The sequence below is a fragment of the Elephas maximus genome, chromosome 15, assembly GCF_024166365.1.
Source record: "Elephas maximus indicus isolate mEleMax1 chromosome 15, mEleMax1 primary haplotype, whole genome shotgun sequence".
Taxonomy (NCBI): Eukaryota; Metazoa; Chordata; class Mammalia; order Proboscidea; family Elephantidae; genus Elephas; species Elephas maximus.
The window spans coordinates 88,491,264-88,509,129 of NC_064833.1; the positions used below are offsets into that span (position 1 = coordinate 88,491,264).

Below are 17,866 nucleotides of genomic sequence, written 5' to 3' on the forward strand. Positions count from 1 at the left end.
CTCTCCTCATCACTTTGCACAAATCAACATCTCTTGAAGGCAGTCAGGAGGCAGGAAAGAATTCAGTGAAATACTACATAAGAAAAAGCAACTAAATAAAATGCAGGGCTTCATCAAAGCACTGAAGAAATTAGCTTACTACAAAGTAAAATGCTCCTATACTGTTTGATTTCTGATTATTCTGTCATGCATTAATTTTTGGGGAAAAAAATACAAATAAATTAAATCTACCCATTTGGGAAGAAGTAACCCAAACATGCATCTACTCTATTAAACATCCTGTTATTCTCAAGAGCTTGAACTTGCTAAACAAATAAAGTTACTTTAATACAGTCACGGGAAGCAAACATAGACAATGCGTACTTTGTGAAGAGCGTGTGCAGATTTTTACCTGGATACAAGAGACAAAAGGCGGGAAGAAAAACACAGTGGTATTAAGAAAACGATTGAAGTCCTGGAGCAACTTCTGAGTAATGCTATTTTTTTCAGACATGGTCTTAAATTTATCCATCTCTTTTAGAATTCCAGAAAACAAGCTGCCAAAGAGCAGTTTTGCAATTATTGGATCTCTCTGTAAAATATTCAAAACAAAGACACAGTAAGATCTGAATTAAAAACGCTGTCATTCACCAATACATCAGTTTTATTTGTAAATACAACCTGGTGCAAACATATCCCAAATCCATTTCAAAAGCTTTAACAGGCATTCAGAGAGGAGTACTTAGAATTATAAAAATAGATCTGTTTGATATGTGTCTTATAAAAGGCAGGAGGACAGGGAGGTTTGAATTTAACAGCTGGCTTAATTGCATACTTGGCCACTTGGGAGTGAGTCTGGGCCTCAGTTTTCTCATCTTTAAACGTAATAGAATGTACCTCACAGGGTCATTGTGAAGATTAGCCTAGATAATGCAAGTCATCTGTTTCGTGCAATACTTGATAAGCTCTCAGAGAAAGACTTAGATTTTAGGTATTATTTGTACATCAGCATCATCACAAAGGTTAAAATAACTAATTGATGAGCTTAAATAAAATGTCAACGTTAATCTTCAAAGTCCCATGAATAAATCAAATTAATGGCCATTTAAACTGTTAAACCAATGGTGGCCAGTGCCAAATGTGTATGTCTGGGCTCTCCAGCCACCTGCCTGGTCACTTCAGCTTGCTCTGGCCCCAGAAGCACTGTCTTATTTAGGTCTGTCACCCCTGCACCAAAAACAGTTCCTGGAAGATAGTCTATGTGGGGTATCTTTGTTATCTAATATAGATCTTTGTTATCTTAGATCTTTGTTATCTAAGATAGATCTAGACCACACCTTTGGGTTTTGCTAAGGAGGTGATTCTTGGGTGGGGGCTGGTCAGACCAGAAAGACCCACTGTGTGACATCAGCTGACCTCAGAGGAGGAGGGAGGGCCACAGTTGAGTTCAACCACATGGGCAATGATTCAATCAGTCATTACTACATAATGACGTGCCAACAAAGGCTATGGACGTGGAAGCTTCATGGGCTTCCTGGTTGGTGAAAGACATCGATACACATGGGGGGACAGCATGTCCCTTTTCAGGACACAGAAGCTCCATGTTGGGAACCCTCCCAGGCCTCACCCTATGTGTCTGTTCATTTGCATCCTGTGGGAACTAGCAGGTCAGAAGTGTGGCTGGCTTCTGTGGTTCTGGGCAGGCTTGTCAGTCTGGAGGACTGTGCCCTTTAACCTGTGAAGTCTGACCTAGCTCTGGTGGTTAGGGTCAGGGGGTGAAGGGCTGCAGTTGTTGCAGATGGTGTCAAAACAGAAGAGGAACAGAACAGAACTGAATTGTGATCTGACTATGACTTAGTATCCACAGTGGCTCAAAGAAGGCATGCATGCATGAATGAATAAAATTTAAAAATTACTTTGTTAGATAAAAGCTATGTCTGAATAAAACGTACATATTTATGTGACTATTAAAAGTTATAATAGTTACAGTACATTTTAGAAAATATGGATTAGGAAAAAAGAAACAAACATAAACCATAATTATACCACAGAGATATTCACTGCTACATTGTGTCTTTTCTTGACATAAACACTTTTTTTATATGGTATATACTGTTTGGTAGCCTGCTTTTTTAAATCTACTATATGGTGAATAGGCTTCTGTTGTTTAACCCATCGCTTCTTGAGTCTTATATGTAAGTTCCTTCATTTTCTAGGGAGCCCCATATACTCATTTTGCAAGGACAAAATAGTGGCTTTTAAGATAAATGAAGTCTTCAAAGCCACAGGTAGCTGCTGCTGCAGGAGGGCCAATGATGGTGGCTAACTTATCTCTGCTCCTCAATCCTCTGGTATTAGTGGTCTCTCAGTGAGGAGGGCAGCTCCGCGAGGGCACAGCCTCCTCTACCTGTCTGCTGAGGCACTACAGTAGTCCTTAGCATAAAGAGGTACTCCGCCGAACAAAAAAGTATTGAAATTTGCTATAGTGTTAGGAAAAGGCGCTCCTTAGGTTTGATCTATATTAAAAACACTGCCCAATTGTGGAAAACTATGGAAATTTGTGAAATACCTGGCAACACAGTCCTCCTTGAAGAACAGAAAAATGTATGTCATACTGTTTCAGAACAGTATCCACTGCCTCTGGTTTTTCCAAACACACATAGGATAACTGATGGGACCGAGGCCCTGGGCACCCTGCAGCCTCAAGCATCTGACCTGTGTCTATCAGTACACACGTATGCCTCTCCAGCACAGACAGGGTGCAAAACGTGCCAGGGGGCAGGACCCAACATCTCAGATGAGGCAGTGATATGAATACTGTGTGCAAGGCCAGGGGGCCCGGGTGTGACCAGGGGACAGCGAGAACATGGGCATCAGAGGGCATCTGGTCCTCTTTGCCTCCTTCCTGACCAGCACAGCACTCTGCTATCCTTAACCTTAACTTCTTCATCTGTCTAACACCTATCTTCATGTCACGGCATGACTGGGAGAATCTAATGAGTGTGTGAAAGCACTTCCTAACAGTTCACGGGACACAGCTGCAGAAAACCAGATACACACAAATAAGTGCGTGAAGAACGATAGGGCCGAACAAGGTGCTCAGTCCAGTTAACTGTGCTGTGCCCGTGTCCACGTCCAGATTGGATGCTCTATCACTGTTAGATACGATGTCACCAATAGGGATGCTGGCAGGAGGGCTATAAGGAACTGTACTATTTTTGCAATATCCTGCAAATACAAGGGGCTAGGCACATATAATCTACTGTGATAATCAACATTAATAATGGAAACATAACTACAATAAAATATAAGGCATTATGTTTCAGTGCATAGCATAATACTGTATATATTACAGTCTTTAGATATTTTTAAAACTTATTGTAATATAAGTCAAAGGAATGTTAATCAGTTCTTAGGGAATAAATATCCTGTTTTTATCAAATAACTCATCTAGGGAATTTCACTCACTCTTGACACTTTATTTTACACCCCAAAAAACAATGACTTAAAAAATATTTCCAGCCCTCTGGAGTATTAGCAGTGATCCCACTGCTCAAGTGATTCTCCTCTGATCCCTCCAAACACTATTTTATGTAAGCAATGATTTAAACGCTTGCAATTTAAAGTTTACAATGATATTTTACACATTGTTTCATTCTGACTTAGCATTATTGAGCAAGAAAACTGATTTTACTCTGAGCTTACAGATGACACTGTGGCTCAGAGCATCAAGTGACCTGGCATGGACACAGGAATTCGGGGCTATGTTCTAGATGACTCTGAGTCAGTCTTGTCACGTGAAATAGGAGGCACAGAATTAGTAAGTGGCAGAGCTAGGACTGGGACAAGGTCTCTAAACCAGGTCCACTGCTATGACATCAACACTTCATTTATGATACAGTGTTGCCTCAACCATTTTGCCCTAAACCCGGTAGACCCCAGGACTGTTAGATAGAGACTTGTCTGTTAATAGAAAACGTGACCATTTAGGAACAGACCTGGGCCACAGCTTGCAAGGGCGTGATAAGGCTGCTGTGTTTAATCTGAATGTCAGGAAGGTCTCCGTGGCGGTAACTTCTGTATAGAATGACTTGGGCATCCTGCTTCATTTTTAACTCACTTTTGATCTCCTGCAATAATTAAAAAAAGAAAATTAGAATTTTTATTTCAGAAAATCAGCAGTGCATGAAATACAAAACTGTCAGTAACCATCTCTTAACATAAATGACTCAAAAAAAAAAGAAATTACAACTCTCTTTTTTGGCCAAACAATGATCATTGTATTTAAAATGGCTCAGTCGCTTTGGTAGCACTTAGTGGGAGAAGACAAATTCAAGATAAAAATTTACAGTGAAAACATTATTTAAAAGTAATCCGAATAGTCAAAAAATGGGAGAATTTGACTGGGATCTTTTCAGAAGCACCAGTCAGAAGGCTATGGCTCCAGTGAGCTCACCTCATGTCCCCCGCCCGGCAGGCTGATATGCTTCCTCCAGCTTTTTACCCTCGGTCAGTATCCATCTCAGATGCCATCTCTTCCCACATACTTTCTGTCCTGCCTTTCAACACAGGTCTTCCCCAGTCGTGCTCCTTGCTAGCTTATTCCCGACCCCATGCAAGCTATGGTCTCAAACACAGGGTCTTGTCCGCTGCTACCTCTACAGCATTAACACCTGGAGCAGTGCCTGGCACACAGCACAAGGCTCCCAAAATATTTATTTGCTCAATGGGCCACAAGTGACTGCAAAGAGAGGCCACACCTACACACCCAGCACCCTACTGGGGATGCTCCCTACTCAGCAGCCCCTTCTCAGCTTGGGAGGTTCAATGCTACACGCCCTGCTTTGTGTCATGTGAAACACAGCCCTGCAATCGCTATCCTCTATCCGGCAGTCCTGACTTAAAAACCTGTTACCTCATAGCAACTCTACTGGACAGAGCAGAACTGCCTCATAGGACTTCCAAGGCCGTAACCTTCCTGGAAACAGGTTGTTACACCCTTCTCCTGCAAAGCAGCTGGTGGGTTTAAACTGCAGATCTTTCAGTTAGCAGCTGAGTGCTTAACCACTGCACTCCCAGGGCTCCTTCTTCTGCTGACTTGTTGTCATTAGGTCGTCGAGTCAATTTCGACACGTAGTGACCCTATGCACCGCAGAATGGAACACTGCCCGGTCCTGCACCATCCTCACAATTGTTGCCATGCGTGAGCCCATTGTTGCAGCCACTGTGTCAATCCATCTCACTGAGGGTCTTCCTCTTTTTGCACGATGTCATTCTCCAGGGACTGATCCCTCCTGATAACATGTCCAAAGTATGTGAGATGTAGTCTCGCCATCCTTGCTTCTGGCTGTACCTCTTCCAAGACAGATTTGTTCATTCTTTTGGCAGTCCATGGTATACTCAATATTCTTTACCAACATCACAAAGTTGTCAATTCTTCTTCAGTCTTCCTATTAATTGTCCAGTTTTCACACGCATATGAGGCAACTGAAAACACCATGGTTTGGGTCAGGCATCCCTTAGTCCTCAAAGTGACATCTTCGTTGTTCACACTTTAAAGAGGTCTTTTGCAGCCGATTTGCCCAATGCAATGCATCTTTTGATTTCTTGACTGCTGCTTCCAGAGCTGTTGATTGTGGATTCAAGTAAAATGAAATCCTTGACAATCTCAATCTTTTCTTCATTCATCATGATGTTGCTTATTGGTCCAGTTGTGAGGATTTTTGTTTTATGTTGAGGTGTAATCCGTGCTGAAGGCTGTGGTCTTTGATCTTCACCAGTAAGTGCTTCAAGTCCTCTTCACTTTCAGCAAGGAAGGTTGTGTCATCTGCATAATGCAGGTTGTTAATGAGTCTTCCTCCAATCCTGATGCCCCATTCTTCTTCATACAGTCCACCTTATTACTATTTGCTCAGCATACATCTTTACACCTATTCTATCTATTCAATCTTTCTGCTGACTAGACATGGTTTAATAAGGAGGCCCGTCTGACTTCTCAGCCAGCAGACAGAGCACGGCCAGGGCGGTGCAATGACAGACGACAGATGGGGACCTCTAGGACACTCCAACTTTGCACCCTTGTCTTCAGAGCAAGAGTGGTAGTTAGAATGACAGGAGTAAGATAAAAATTCATTCTTTCCCCGAAGAAAATATAGTGGAGCCATTCAACCACTTCATACTCAGATCTGAAAGTTAATTAAATGGCTAAGGATTTAAACTGAATTAGAACAATGCCAGTGATTTTCCACAATCCACTCTACCTTTTTTGCAAATTATGTAATAAGTACTGATTTAAGCAAAATTGAAGCCAGAGCTAAGCAAGTTCTTTTGATACTTCAAGTTCTGAAAAACGTTTTCTTTTTTCATGAAGTAGGGCCTCTACTCCTTCCCCATCCAGGTGCCTCCAGGAGAGCAGGTGGCTACAACAGCACCAGCCCCTGACCACAGCAGTGGCCCTCGTCCCAGGGAGGGTCAATGAGTCCCCCCAGGACTCTGGTCTGAGACACAGAGGGGGGCCAATGCCTTCAAGCAGCTGAAGCTGTAGGATGTAAACTTCTGGAACAAGGAGGGGCCTCTTCCCATGCATTGAGAAACCCAGGCTACACAGAGAAGAATTGACCTGAGCTGCAGGGAGAGGCAGAGCTAAGAGGCAGAGAAGAGGATCTGGGCAAGCCGCCCACAGACGCAGGTAGGCAACTCGCCAAGCCTACTACAGATGTCAGAGGAGACTGTGGATCATAAGCAGCCTCACTTCATGCAGTGTGACTGTGGTATGTGTACCTACACGAGCCAGTACCTGAGTGGATGCTTACTTCCCAAACAGCATGTATCCTGTGACTTGAAACAGACATTTCCAACCAATCACTTCCCCGAAAAAGATACACACCATCTCTCGTTTCTGTTCAGCAACACCTTTTCTGGCATACATCAAACTGAGCTTTCCTTGGTCCTTTAAAAATCGTCTACGTAATCTTAATATTTCTGCCTGCTCATCTGTGCCTGAAGAAGACAAAGCAGGACCAGTTAGGGATAGGCTGTTTAACAATGCAGTCACCTTCACCCCGCCCAGAACCCCAAACAATGAAAGGGAGGCTGCCTGCTGTCTTAGTTAGCTACAGCTGCTATAACAGAAATACCACAAGTGAGTGGCTTTAAAGAACAGAAATTTATTTTCTCACAGTTCAGGAGGCTAGAGTACAAATTCAGGGTGTGGCTCTAGGAACAGGTTCTTCTTCATCTCTTTGGGGCAACCCTTGGAGATCCATCTACTTCTGTTGTTATCAGGTCTATTCTGACCTTCTTATAACTCAGAAGTGATTAGGTTCAGCATCCGCCCTATACTGGTATGACTTGAACTGACTAGGATTTCAATACATATCTCTAGGGAACATAATTCAATTCAAAACATTTGCTTATATTCTGGCCCAGGGTTTGTACTTCTGCCAAGATAATTTGCTAGGCCACAATCTTGCAAAGGAATTGGACCATTAAACCTTTGCAGGGATTGGACATTTACTATGCAAAAAAGGTGCATAAAACTCTTGTGGGGACTGGCCGATTACTATGCAAATTAAACGACTGTGGTCCACCCAAGGGACTGGTTAGTTTTGCCATCCTGCTAGGCTTATAAGGGCTAATCCTAGAGACTGGAGGGGAACCTCACTACCATCAAAGAGTCTGAAGTGGAATGCATCCTTTGGACCTGAAATCCCTGAGCTGAGAACCTCCTAGACCCAGGAGAGAGAGAGAGCTGTAACACCAAAGAAGGCAAGAGATGGCATGAGACAGGCTGTCCTGGCTAGCTGTTGTTCTGATTGACAAACTGTATCGTCTCTCCTGAGTTGTAGCCTGTTCTTCCCTAATAAACCACATAATCATGAGTATGGTCTGTAAGTTCTGTGTGGCCATCACAATGAATTATCAAACACAAAAGAGAAGTAGACAGTGCCATGGGGAGGACAGCTAGTGTCAGAAATGGTGAAAAAGTTGGAGAGTGGAGTATGTCTGACCATCATCTCAGAGAAACCAGCTTTGGGCTGATAGTAATTCTCATTCTCCCTCCTCAGGAACTTAGACGAGGTCTGACACACTAGATTATGACAAAGAAACGCCAAGGACGCCAACAGACGCCAGAAACTAGGAGAGAGGCTCGCAGAAGGGAGTGATGCAGCCAAGACCCCGATTTGGACTCTTATGCGAGAAAATAACCATGTTCCTGAAAGCCACGCCCTTGTGGTACTTGTGTGACAGCAGCACAGGAAACTCACCACCATTTTCTTGCCTTACCTCTCCCGCCATGTTCTGTGTAGTCTGTAAAGGAGCAGATTGAGTCTAACTCATTCAAAAGTTTTTCCAGACACCTAAAACTATGCTTTCAACGTGGTAAGCATCCATCCAACGCTGAATCCAGTTTTAATGGACTTAATCACAGGTTACATAACAATATGAATACAGTCAGAATATAGAGTAAGAAGACAGTCTGCACTAATTTAGAGGGTAGGTTATTGTAAATGGTCTTCAGAAACCTTGCTTTACCTTTAACACTGTTATCCACCTCATCCCCTGGAAGGCCTAGCCTCTTTTTCCCAAAATTAGGTCCTACTGACTTCGAGGATGCTCTTGGTGATTTCTCCCTCCTCTTGTGAACAAACAGCAAGGAGGAAGACAGGGAATCAGACGACGGCAAGACCACGTAATCTGCCAACGGGTCAATGCTGCTTCCAGTTAGCCAATTAAATGAGCTTCTTCCATCTGCAAATGTGTGTGTCAGAATGTATTAGAACATGTCTCACAACCACACAATTCCTCATGCCCACATACCCGGGAGTGAAAGGGCAGGGTTGCTGGAGCACAGTGAGGGAGCGGGCCCCTGCTCGGGCAGCCAAACTACCGAGGATAAGAATCCCCACCTCTCAGCTCCCGGTGTTCACTTGCAGCACCTGGGTTAACAGAGGTGCAGGTGGGGCTGTAAGACGGGGGGGCAGGTCGGCATTTGTTTAAACAAGAAGCTAGCTGCAGACTCCTCTGCGAGGGTGCTAGGGTCATTGATGCTTTCTATTACAGGGTATTATTCTCCTTTTTGGTACTAACCTCCCAGGATTTCTAATATCGGTGTCATAAAACTTCCATTGCAATTATTTAAATTAGACCTACTTTCAGAACCAATAGAACTGGAAAAAATTGTATCAAGGAAAAACTTTGAAGTGCTCATAGAAAACAATGAAGAAATTTTACTATACAACTTATACTGCGCTATTGAAAGAAAACAGGTAAACCATTTAAGAAGTAACTGTGTCATGAAATATGAACAGTCTATAAATTCAGTTTAGCTGTAGTTTGCTTTTTAAAAAATTATTTATTTTAAATTTTTTTCTTGAAAATATATACAGCAGAACATACCAATTCAAAAATTACTACAAGTACAATTTAATGACAGTGACTACATTCTTCAAGTTGTGTAGTCATTCTCACCCTCCTTTTCTGAGTTGTACCTCCCCTACTAACACAGACTCACCATCTCCTAAGACTCCTGTCTAATCTTTTGAGTTGCTGTGGTCAGTTTGATCCCATACAGATAGTTCTTTAAAGGAATAGAATGTTCAAGGCAGATATTCTTTACTAATTAAGTTAAATTATTACTTGGCTTAAAGAAGAATTCAGGGGATATTTTTGGTTTAAGATTTAAAGGTTACCTCAGGGCAACAGTTTTGGGGGTTCATCCAGCCTCAGTGGCTCCAAAAGGTCTGGATTCCATGAGAATTTGAAATTCCCTTCTGGATTTTCCCTCTTTTGATCATGATTCTTCTATAGAATCTTTGATCAAAATCATCAGTAATGGTAGCCAGGCACCATCCAACTCTGATCTCATGGCAAAGGAGGTAGCTGGTCATGAAGGCAGTTAGCCACACATTGCATATCCTCCTCCTGTTCCTGACTCTCCTGCTTCCTCTTGCTTCAGGAAAATAAAGACCAATTTTTGTATCTTGGATGGCCACTTGCAAGATTTTAAGACCCCGGAACTATGCAATGAACTAGGAAGTAAAACAGAGGCACTAAACACGTTATTAGGCCTATTAATAACCAGGAAACCATGACCCTAAGCCTCCAAAGCAATAAACCAAACTGCATAAGGTTTTTGGCTATACAAGATGTTTTGAATTTGATACACCCAACAGATTTTTCTGGACAATAAAAACATGTACATAGAGAAACGGCCACTGCCTCTTTTAACTGACATATCTTTCTTATGGTTCTTAATGCTTTTTGGCATTAATACATATCTTCTCTTACAAAATGCTCGTGTTCTTGCAAGCAGAGACTGCCTCCACAAGTCAGAGTGCCTTGTGCGTATTTATTCCATTTTCTTGACGTTCGGGTGTTCAGGTGGATAGTTACCTGTGTTTTGGGTAGGTGTGAAGTCCCAATGCTGCTGGGTGGTCCTTACTTGCCCAGCCATGAGCCCTCGAGCTGTGAGGAAGCCATCTTGGGTTCGGGTCTGCAAGGCACTTTGGGAAGCCTGAGTCTCAATAAACATTGGAGTGAGAACAGTACTTCGAAAACGCCAGTCAGAATCAATTGTGTATTCCTGCAGGTAGGAAAGTTTCCAATGAGCTAATGATCCTCCTTTCAGCAGCACTGAAATGTTTTCATTTAAAATCCAATAGCACCATCAGCAAATATGTGCCATAATTTACATTTCTCCGAAGAAAGCAGCTAAAGAAAAAACTTAACAAATACAAAACTTTCATTTAAATAACATCTATTTTTCTATTCCTTAACATTCTCCATTCAAAGGCTTTAGGTAACATTCAATAATGGCACCACAAACAACTACAATAAGTTAAATGACTCAAATATTTCCTCCACACTCACCATGTGCCAGGTACTAGGAAAGACACCAAAAATATAAGCGAGGAAAAACACTGTTAGTGTCCACCTCAGTAGAGCTGGCGGGGCCAGGTAGGACCAAGAGTGCTGTTAATACATAGGTCCTGACAATGTGTTACAGCTGCCACAGGGAGCAACAAACCAGGCACGTCCACCAGTGGGTGGGAGGGGCGTGTGAGGATGCAGTGGGCTTGAGAAGGCAAGCCTGAACTGAGGTTGACAGGGTGAGGGGAGTGTGCTTCGTAGACAGCGTGAGCGCAGGGGGAGCCACACACAAGTGTTCTAAAAAGAACTGCAGAGCATTCCAAAAGCAGTAAGAAAGCTGGCTTAAACACTACTGGAAAACGTCTGTTAACTAACCGACAGGGAAGGCTTATAATATTCATTACTATTGTTACAGGGAGAAGACCTCACCTGAAATGTGCATTCTGACAGCGGATGCTCAAACACAGGGTTTGGATAATCTGGGCTCAGGCTGGTCATTTCAAGCAGAAAATCTGTTGCTAAACTTAAAAAGTGCATTTCTATTTTAGGAGAATATAACGAATTTAGTGCCAACAATCGGTCCAAAGTATGTGACGGTAATCTAGTTTCATGACTCCAGAAATTTCGAATAATTAATCTGTAAAGTAGAGAGGAAAATGGGATATGCTTAGGTATCAGCAAATGAGAAAGAAGGCACTACATGTGTGGCATGTGAGAGAGGCAATTTTCCATCTAGATAGCGCATAATACAGAGGGAAGCCAGATTCAAAATTGTATTAAGAGCATAACCTGAATTATGCAAAATAATATGTACTGAAAGAAGGCAATATTATAAATATTTAGCATATTTAAGAAGAGATGAGAAAATGAGTGACTTTATTCTCATCTCTATTACCTGGGAAGTCTTCAAGAAATTACATCAGTACCTTGGTAAAACAATCCACACCAAAAATTACTGTCATAAAATACTCAAAACTTAGATAAAAGCTAGATTAGGTTTTATAATTTAAAAATACTAATTAAAATCCAAATTTGAAAAAGCTCAATGAATTTAAAATTGAAGCAGAATGGAAAAATTAAATGATGTCAAAATTACACAAAAAGTTAGGCTTCTTCTTAGATAATCAGCACTTTATGAGACGCCCGTGTAACTGACCTAGGGTCGGCGTGTTAGAGCATAGCAATCATCGTTAACACAGCCACATGAGATCAACACCGTGGTCTCCTCCTGCTTCTAAGGGTTCTGACACTTCATTTGATGTTTACACATAGAATGTGAGTTAAGTGGAGAACATTCTAATCATCATTACAGATTTTCTTTTTGTTTTAAAACACTTTGGCTGACTGTTCTAGCAGGGACCATTTTACCCATCCCACTTTTTCCAGAGTTTTATATTAAAGTAGCTTGTCAGGATTTTTAAATCTTCTCTTAATAATGTGATTTAAAAATACACCTACTCCTCACTTACCAATACAGTTAGGTTCCGAAGTCTACATTGTTACGTGAAAATAACATTATGTGAAAATGTAGGATGGCCACATCAGATCACAAAATGGAGAATGACTACATCATTATATAACCGCCAAATTACATCATTGCATAACTGCCAGTTTACATCATTACATAACTGCCAAACCACTGAGAATTATGGCCCAGCCAAGTTGACACATAACCTTAACCATCACAGACAGCGTTACTCTTGCCTCACACTCTGGTATTTATTGTGGCCAGTTGTATGTCGTTAATGCACAAAATAGTCAGATAATAGATTTTTTAATATTGTTGTAAATACGAAATACCAGATAATGAGATAGTTGGTAAATGTGGAGTAGGTGTATACTTTTACTAAACACTATAAAAGCAGGAGGCAGAGAAAATGCTAATTCTACAAATACACTTCTAATATTACTGGAATATACTCAATGCTAGTCTAGAAAACCAAGTAACTCTTTGCCTTCGAGTCAACTGCAACTCGCAGCAACCCTACAGGTTTTTTTGGTTTTTTGGTTTGGAGTGTAGAAAGAAATGACCCTAAAATGTAATTGTCCTGGCCCAGTTAATACAAAAGGAGAACATACTGAAGCCCAAGGTTCTTGTCAATCAATCCTTGAATCAACACATCTTTTGCCAACTTAAATATTTCCTGGGAGTCAGGATCTGTTTGACTTTCTGGATCTCTGTTTAAAAAAAAAAAAACAAAATGATCAATTATAAATAATCTTGTATCACTTTTGCTCAACTCCTGTAACTATGTCTAGAATTAAAGTATAAAATCTGGGCCTTCCCATGGAACTTTACCTTCCGAAGTTATAGCAGAGCCACCTATGTGCAAGTCCACAGGCCTGACACCTTCCCTCATGACCCACTGCCCATCACAGTTGTTGCCATCGCCCACCAAGAACTGACAGCGGCTCACAGACAAGCGGGCAAGCAGGTGAGGGGTGGTAGAAGCGGGGATGAGGGGCTCTCTGGAATGCTACGAGGTTCTAGAAAAAGTCTGGGCCCCCCAGGAGGCGGTAAAATGGCATTCCTGAACTATGAAAATTGCCCTGGCAGAGTGTATTTCTCTAACCTTGTCAGATCTTACAGGATAACCATGAGAAGAAATTTTATAAGCAGGGCACTTATATTTTTAACTCAACCAATAATTTCACTTGCCGAATATGCCCCACACATGCATAAAAATGAATTTAAGGCAGGACACATTTCAATGTACTTAAACAAACTCACTTTAATCGACTAATAATATGGCTGCTGTTAGCTGCCATCGAGTTGGCCTCCAACTCAGAGGGATCCTATGCACAAAAGACCAAATGCTGCAGTTGTGGTCTGGACCACTGGGCTCGACTGGATTTTCACTGGCTAATTTTCAGAAGTAATCACCAGGGCTTTCTTAGTCTGTCTTAGTCTGGAAGTTCCACTGAAACCTGTTCGGCATCACAGCAACACAAAAATCCCCACTGAGGTGGGAGGTGGCTGCATGGGAGGTACCCTGGCCCAGAGTCAGGCTCAGGTCCCCCACATGGAGGGGAAGATTCTACCGCTGAACCTCCACAGCCCCAGTACTATGGTAAAAAGCATTTCACATCTACATTCTTGTTACAGTGTTACAGACTGCAAAGGCACCTAAATGACTCCTAAAAATGAGTAAAATGTTACAGACTGAATTGTGTACCCCCAAAATACATGTTGTAAATCCTAACCTCTATGCCTGTAGTTGTAATCCTATTTAGGAACGGGCTGTCCTTGTTAAGTCGTGAGTCAGTCACTTTTGAGATATAAAAGGCATTAAAACAAGCAAGCAAGAAGAGATGGGGGACTACTGATGCCAAGCCACATGGAGATCTCCAAGGAACCAGGAAACAAGCTGAAGGCACAAGGACCAGAGCTGACAGAGAGAGAGACTTCCCCTAGAATCAGCACCCTGAATTTGGACTTGTAGCCTCCTAAACTGTGAGAAAATAAATTCCCGTGTCTTAAAGCCATCCACTGTGGTATTCCTACTATAGCACTGCTAGATAACTAAGACAGAATTTGGTACAGAGAAGTGGAGGTGCTGCTTTAACAAATACCTACAACGTGGAAGTGATTCTGCAATTGGGTAAAGGGTAGAGGCTGGAAGACTTTTAAGGTGCCTAATAGTAATAGTAAAGTCTTCATAGAGATCCTATACAGAAGAGTAGGACTGTCCCATAGGGTTTCCAAGTTGCAGCTTGTAGATTTGAACTGCCAGCCTTTTGGTTAGCAGCCACAGCTCTTAACCGCTGCACCACCAGGGCTCCAAAGAAGCATACTCATAAGTAAATTTTATCAGAGCTTAGTAGATAACATAAGAATTAACATAGGATCGCTGAGTTGGAATCTACTCAACGGCAACAGATTTTGGTTTTTGTTAATAACAAAAGCCTACATTGCCTTGAAGAGACTTTTGGTAGAATTATAGATTGGATGTCAAAGACAATTCTGGCCACGGCTCAAAGGAATTGAGAAGTATAGGGAAAGTCTCTATCGTCTTACAGAATACATATGGTGCCAACGACAGAATGTTGCTAGAGATACAGACATTAAGTGTGCTTCTGGCGAGGCTTTAAAAGAAGGTGATGAACATGTGATGGGACAAGGGAAGAAGGGTGATGCTTTTTATGCAGTGGCCAAGAACTTGTCTGAATTATGTTAAAATATCTGGTGGAAGGTAAAACTTATAAACGGTGAACTTGGATTTTTAGCTGAGGACATTTCTGAGCAAGGTCTTAAAGGAGCCAAATGGTTTCTCCATGCCCCTTATAGTAAAATGAGAGGGGGAAGAGATGAACTTAAAAATGAACTGTGCAAAATGAAAACAAAACTTAAAGATCAGGAAAATTCTGTCGCACAAACTAAGGACATGTGTCCTAAAATCTTCACAAAGGACATGGTTATACAATCTTTTGTTAAAGAGAGTAAGCCCGTGACTGATAGATATAACCAACTACCACAGCAGAAAATCCATCAGCTTAGACTGAAGGAGACTGATAAAGAACAAAAGGGAAGAACACTATCTGCCTCTTGGAATTCCACAGGCAGGAAACAGGCCAAAGGAGTTACATCTCTTGTCCTCCAAGAAAAGAAAAGGACCATCCCTGGAACAGTTCGGAGATCAGCAAAACTGTTGGAAGGAACACGAGGAGCAGGGCCTCCTCGATTTCAAAGAGGGGGGCCACAGTCTGCTGGATCTGAAAGGTTGGGGCACAGCCTCCTAGGTTTCAAAGAGTCCGATCTTTGCCAAATTGATTCTGGAGTATGGGGCTGCTGTTAAGATGTGCCAGGAGGATTGGGTCACCACCCAAAGCTGCGAAGGTGAGGCCTCCGTGCCCGAGAGGCAGAAGAATAGGGTCTGCCAGGGCCAAGGAGTTGGTGTTACCCCTCAGATGGACTAGGTGAATGGGGCCGCCCAAAGCCAAGGGAACAGAGTCGCCATCTCAGTGAGCCTGGAAGGGCTGAGGGGCCTCTACCCAGAATTCAGAGGGCCTGGCCAAAACCCCGAGTCTGGAGTACAGGACCACTGCCTAGATGGTCTCAGAAAAGAGGATTATTTTCAAGCCTTGAAAGCTAATGTAATTTGTTCTCGTGGGTTTTAGACTTGCTTGACGCCTATTAACCCTTCTTTCCCTCCAATTTTTTCCATTTGCAATGGAAATATCTACCTTGTGCCTGGTCCACCACTGTACTTTGGAAACAGGTAACTTGTAGTCTAGATTTCACAGGTTCACAGATGGAAAGGAAATTTGCCCCACAATGGACTGTCCCTAAGTCTCACCCACATTTGATTTAGATGATTCAGAAGATGAGATTTTAGACTTGGAGTTGATTTAAGACTTTTGGGATGATGTGACAGGGTGAATGTGTTTCACATGTGGCAAGGACATGAATTGGGGGCGGGGGGGGACGAAGGGTACGATGTTATGGATTGAATTGTGTCTCCTAAAAATAAACCAAAACCAAACCCAGGGCCATGGAGTCAATTGCGACTCATAGCGACCCTACAGGGCAGAGTAGAACTGCTCTATAGAGTTTCCAAGGAGCGCCTGGCAGATTTGAACTGCAGACCCTTTGGTTAGCAGCCGTAGCACTTAAGCACTACACCACCAGGGTTTCCCTCCTAAAAACAGGTGGTGTAAATCCTAATCTCTATGCCTATGGTTATAACCTCATTTGGGAATGGCTTGTCTTTGTTATATTAACAAGGCAGGATTAGTATAGGGTTATCTTGAGTCAATCTCTTTTGAGATATAAAAGACATTAAAACAAGCAAGCAAGAGAAACAGAAATGGGGGAATATTGACGCCAAGCTACATGGAAATCTCCAAATAACCAGGAAAACAAGTTTAAGAGACAAGGACCTTCCTCCAGAGCTGACAAAGAAACCTTCCCCCTAGGGCCAACAGCCTGAATTTGGACTTCTAGCCCCCTAAATTGTGAGAAAATAAATTTCCATTTGTGAAAGCCACCAACTTGTGGTATTTCTGTTGTAGCTGCACGCGATAATTAAGACAGAGCATAAAATGTCAATGTACAGCTTACCTGTAATTGTCATGAATCCACATAAGAATATTATACATTTGTTCCCTACATGTTGGAGAGGGATGGGAAATGAATTCTACAACAGAATTCAGAAGTTCTCGAAGTTCTACTGGTTTCAATTTCACCATTATCTTATAAATTATGTCCAAACACACTTTTTGTCTTTCATCATCTCTATAAAAAGAGAAATTTTTAAAAACATGCAAATTTAACAATTTTACTATTGTACTTTCAAGGTAATACAGGTATAAGAAAATTTGTTACGATAGATATAATTCTATTTATATAATTTAAAATCACAGTATTATTTTTGAAGATAAATATCACAGTCTAGATTATTAAAAACAAACAATTTAATTCAATGTGGTATCCCAAATTGAATCCTGGAAAAGAAAAAAGACATTAGTGCAAAATTAGTAAAATCCAAACAAAGTCTGTAGTTAATGGTAATGTATTAATGCTACTTTCTTAGTTTTGGCAAGCACAGCATACTTTTGGTAAGATGGGGAAACTGTGTAAAAGGTACAAGGATTTTTGAGAGACACAGTTAAGATGTATCAAAAAAGAAAAAAAAAACATTTGTTAAAAGTGAGATTTGTCATAAATTGAAGACCACTTATAACTGGTTGAGAGCATCTGTTGTCCTTCAAGAAAAGGAAGGGACCATCCCAGGAGCAGTTCAGAGACCTGCTGTCAAAAGGGGGGTGGGGGTGAGGGGACAGGGCCACAGTTTTCTGTTTCAATGGGCAGAGCTATCACATAGGTTTCAAAGGGTGGCATCACCATCTTGGTTCCAGAAGATGGGACTGTCATTCTAGTGGGCGAGGAGAATGGGGGCACCCAAAGCTGAGGGGGTGGGAGACGGGTATTCACTAATTAGATAGTAGATAAGAACTACTGTAGGTGAAGGGAAAGACAACACACAATACAGGGGAGGTCAGCACAATTGGACTA

The 17,866-nt window shown here is 41.9% G+C and overlaps 1 protein-coding gene across 3 annotated transcripts in view; it reads right to left on the reverse strand.

The window, feature by feature from the left end:
• Positions 1-17,866, reverse strand: part of PRKDC (protein kinase, DNA-activated, catalytic subunit) — a 321,194-nt gene that overhangs the window by 119,362 nt on the left and 183,966 nt on the right. For all 3 annotated transcript variants that reach the window (XR_007513335.1, XM_049854457.1, XM_049854458.1), the window contains exons 55-62: positions 16,913-17,086; positions 12,931-13,029; positions 11,281-11,488; positions 10,375-10,564; positions 8,515-8,730; positions 6,866-6,978; positions 3,978-4,109; positions 392-571 (exon numbers count right to left, since the gene is read on the reverse strand). Coding sequence is in view for 2 of the 3 variants with exons in the window: in XM_049854457.1 (XP_049710414.1) it covers positions 392-571; positions 3,978-4,109; positions 6,866-6,978; positions 8,515-8,730; positions 10,375-10,564; positions 11,281-11,488; positions 12,931-13,029; positions 16,913-17,086 (1,312 nt within the window). In the remaining variant the exon portion in view is untranslated. The remainder of the gene's footprint in view (positions 1-391; positions 572-3,977; positions 4,110-6,865; positions 6,979-8,514; positions 8,731-10,374; positions 10,565-11,280; positions 11,489-12,930; positions 13,030-16,912; positions 17,087-17,866) is intronic.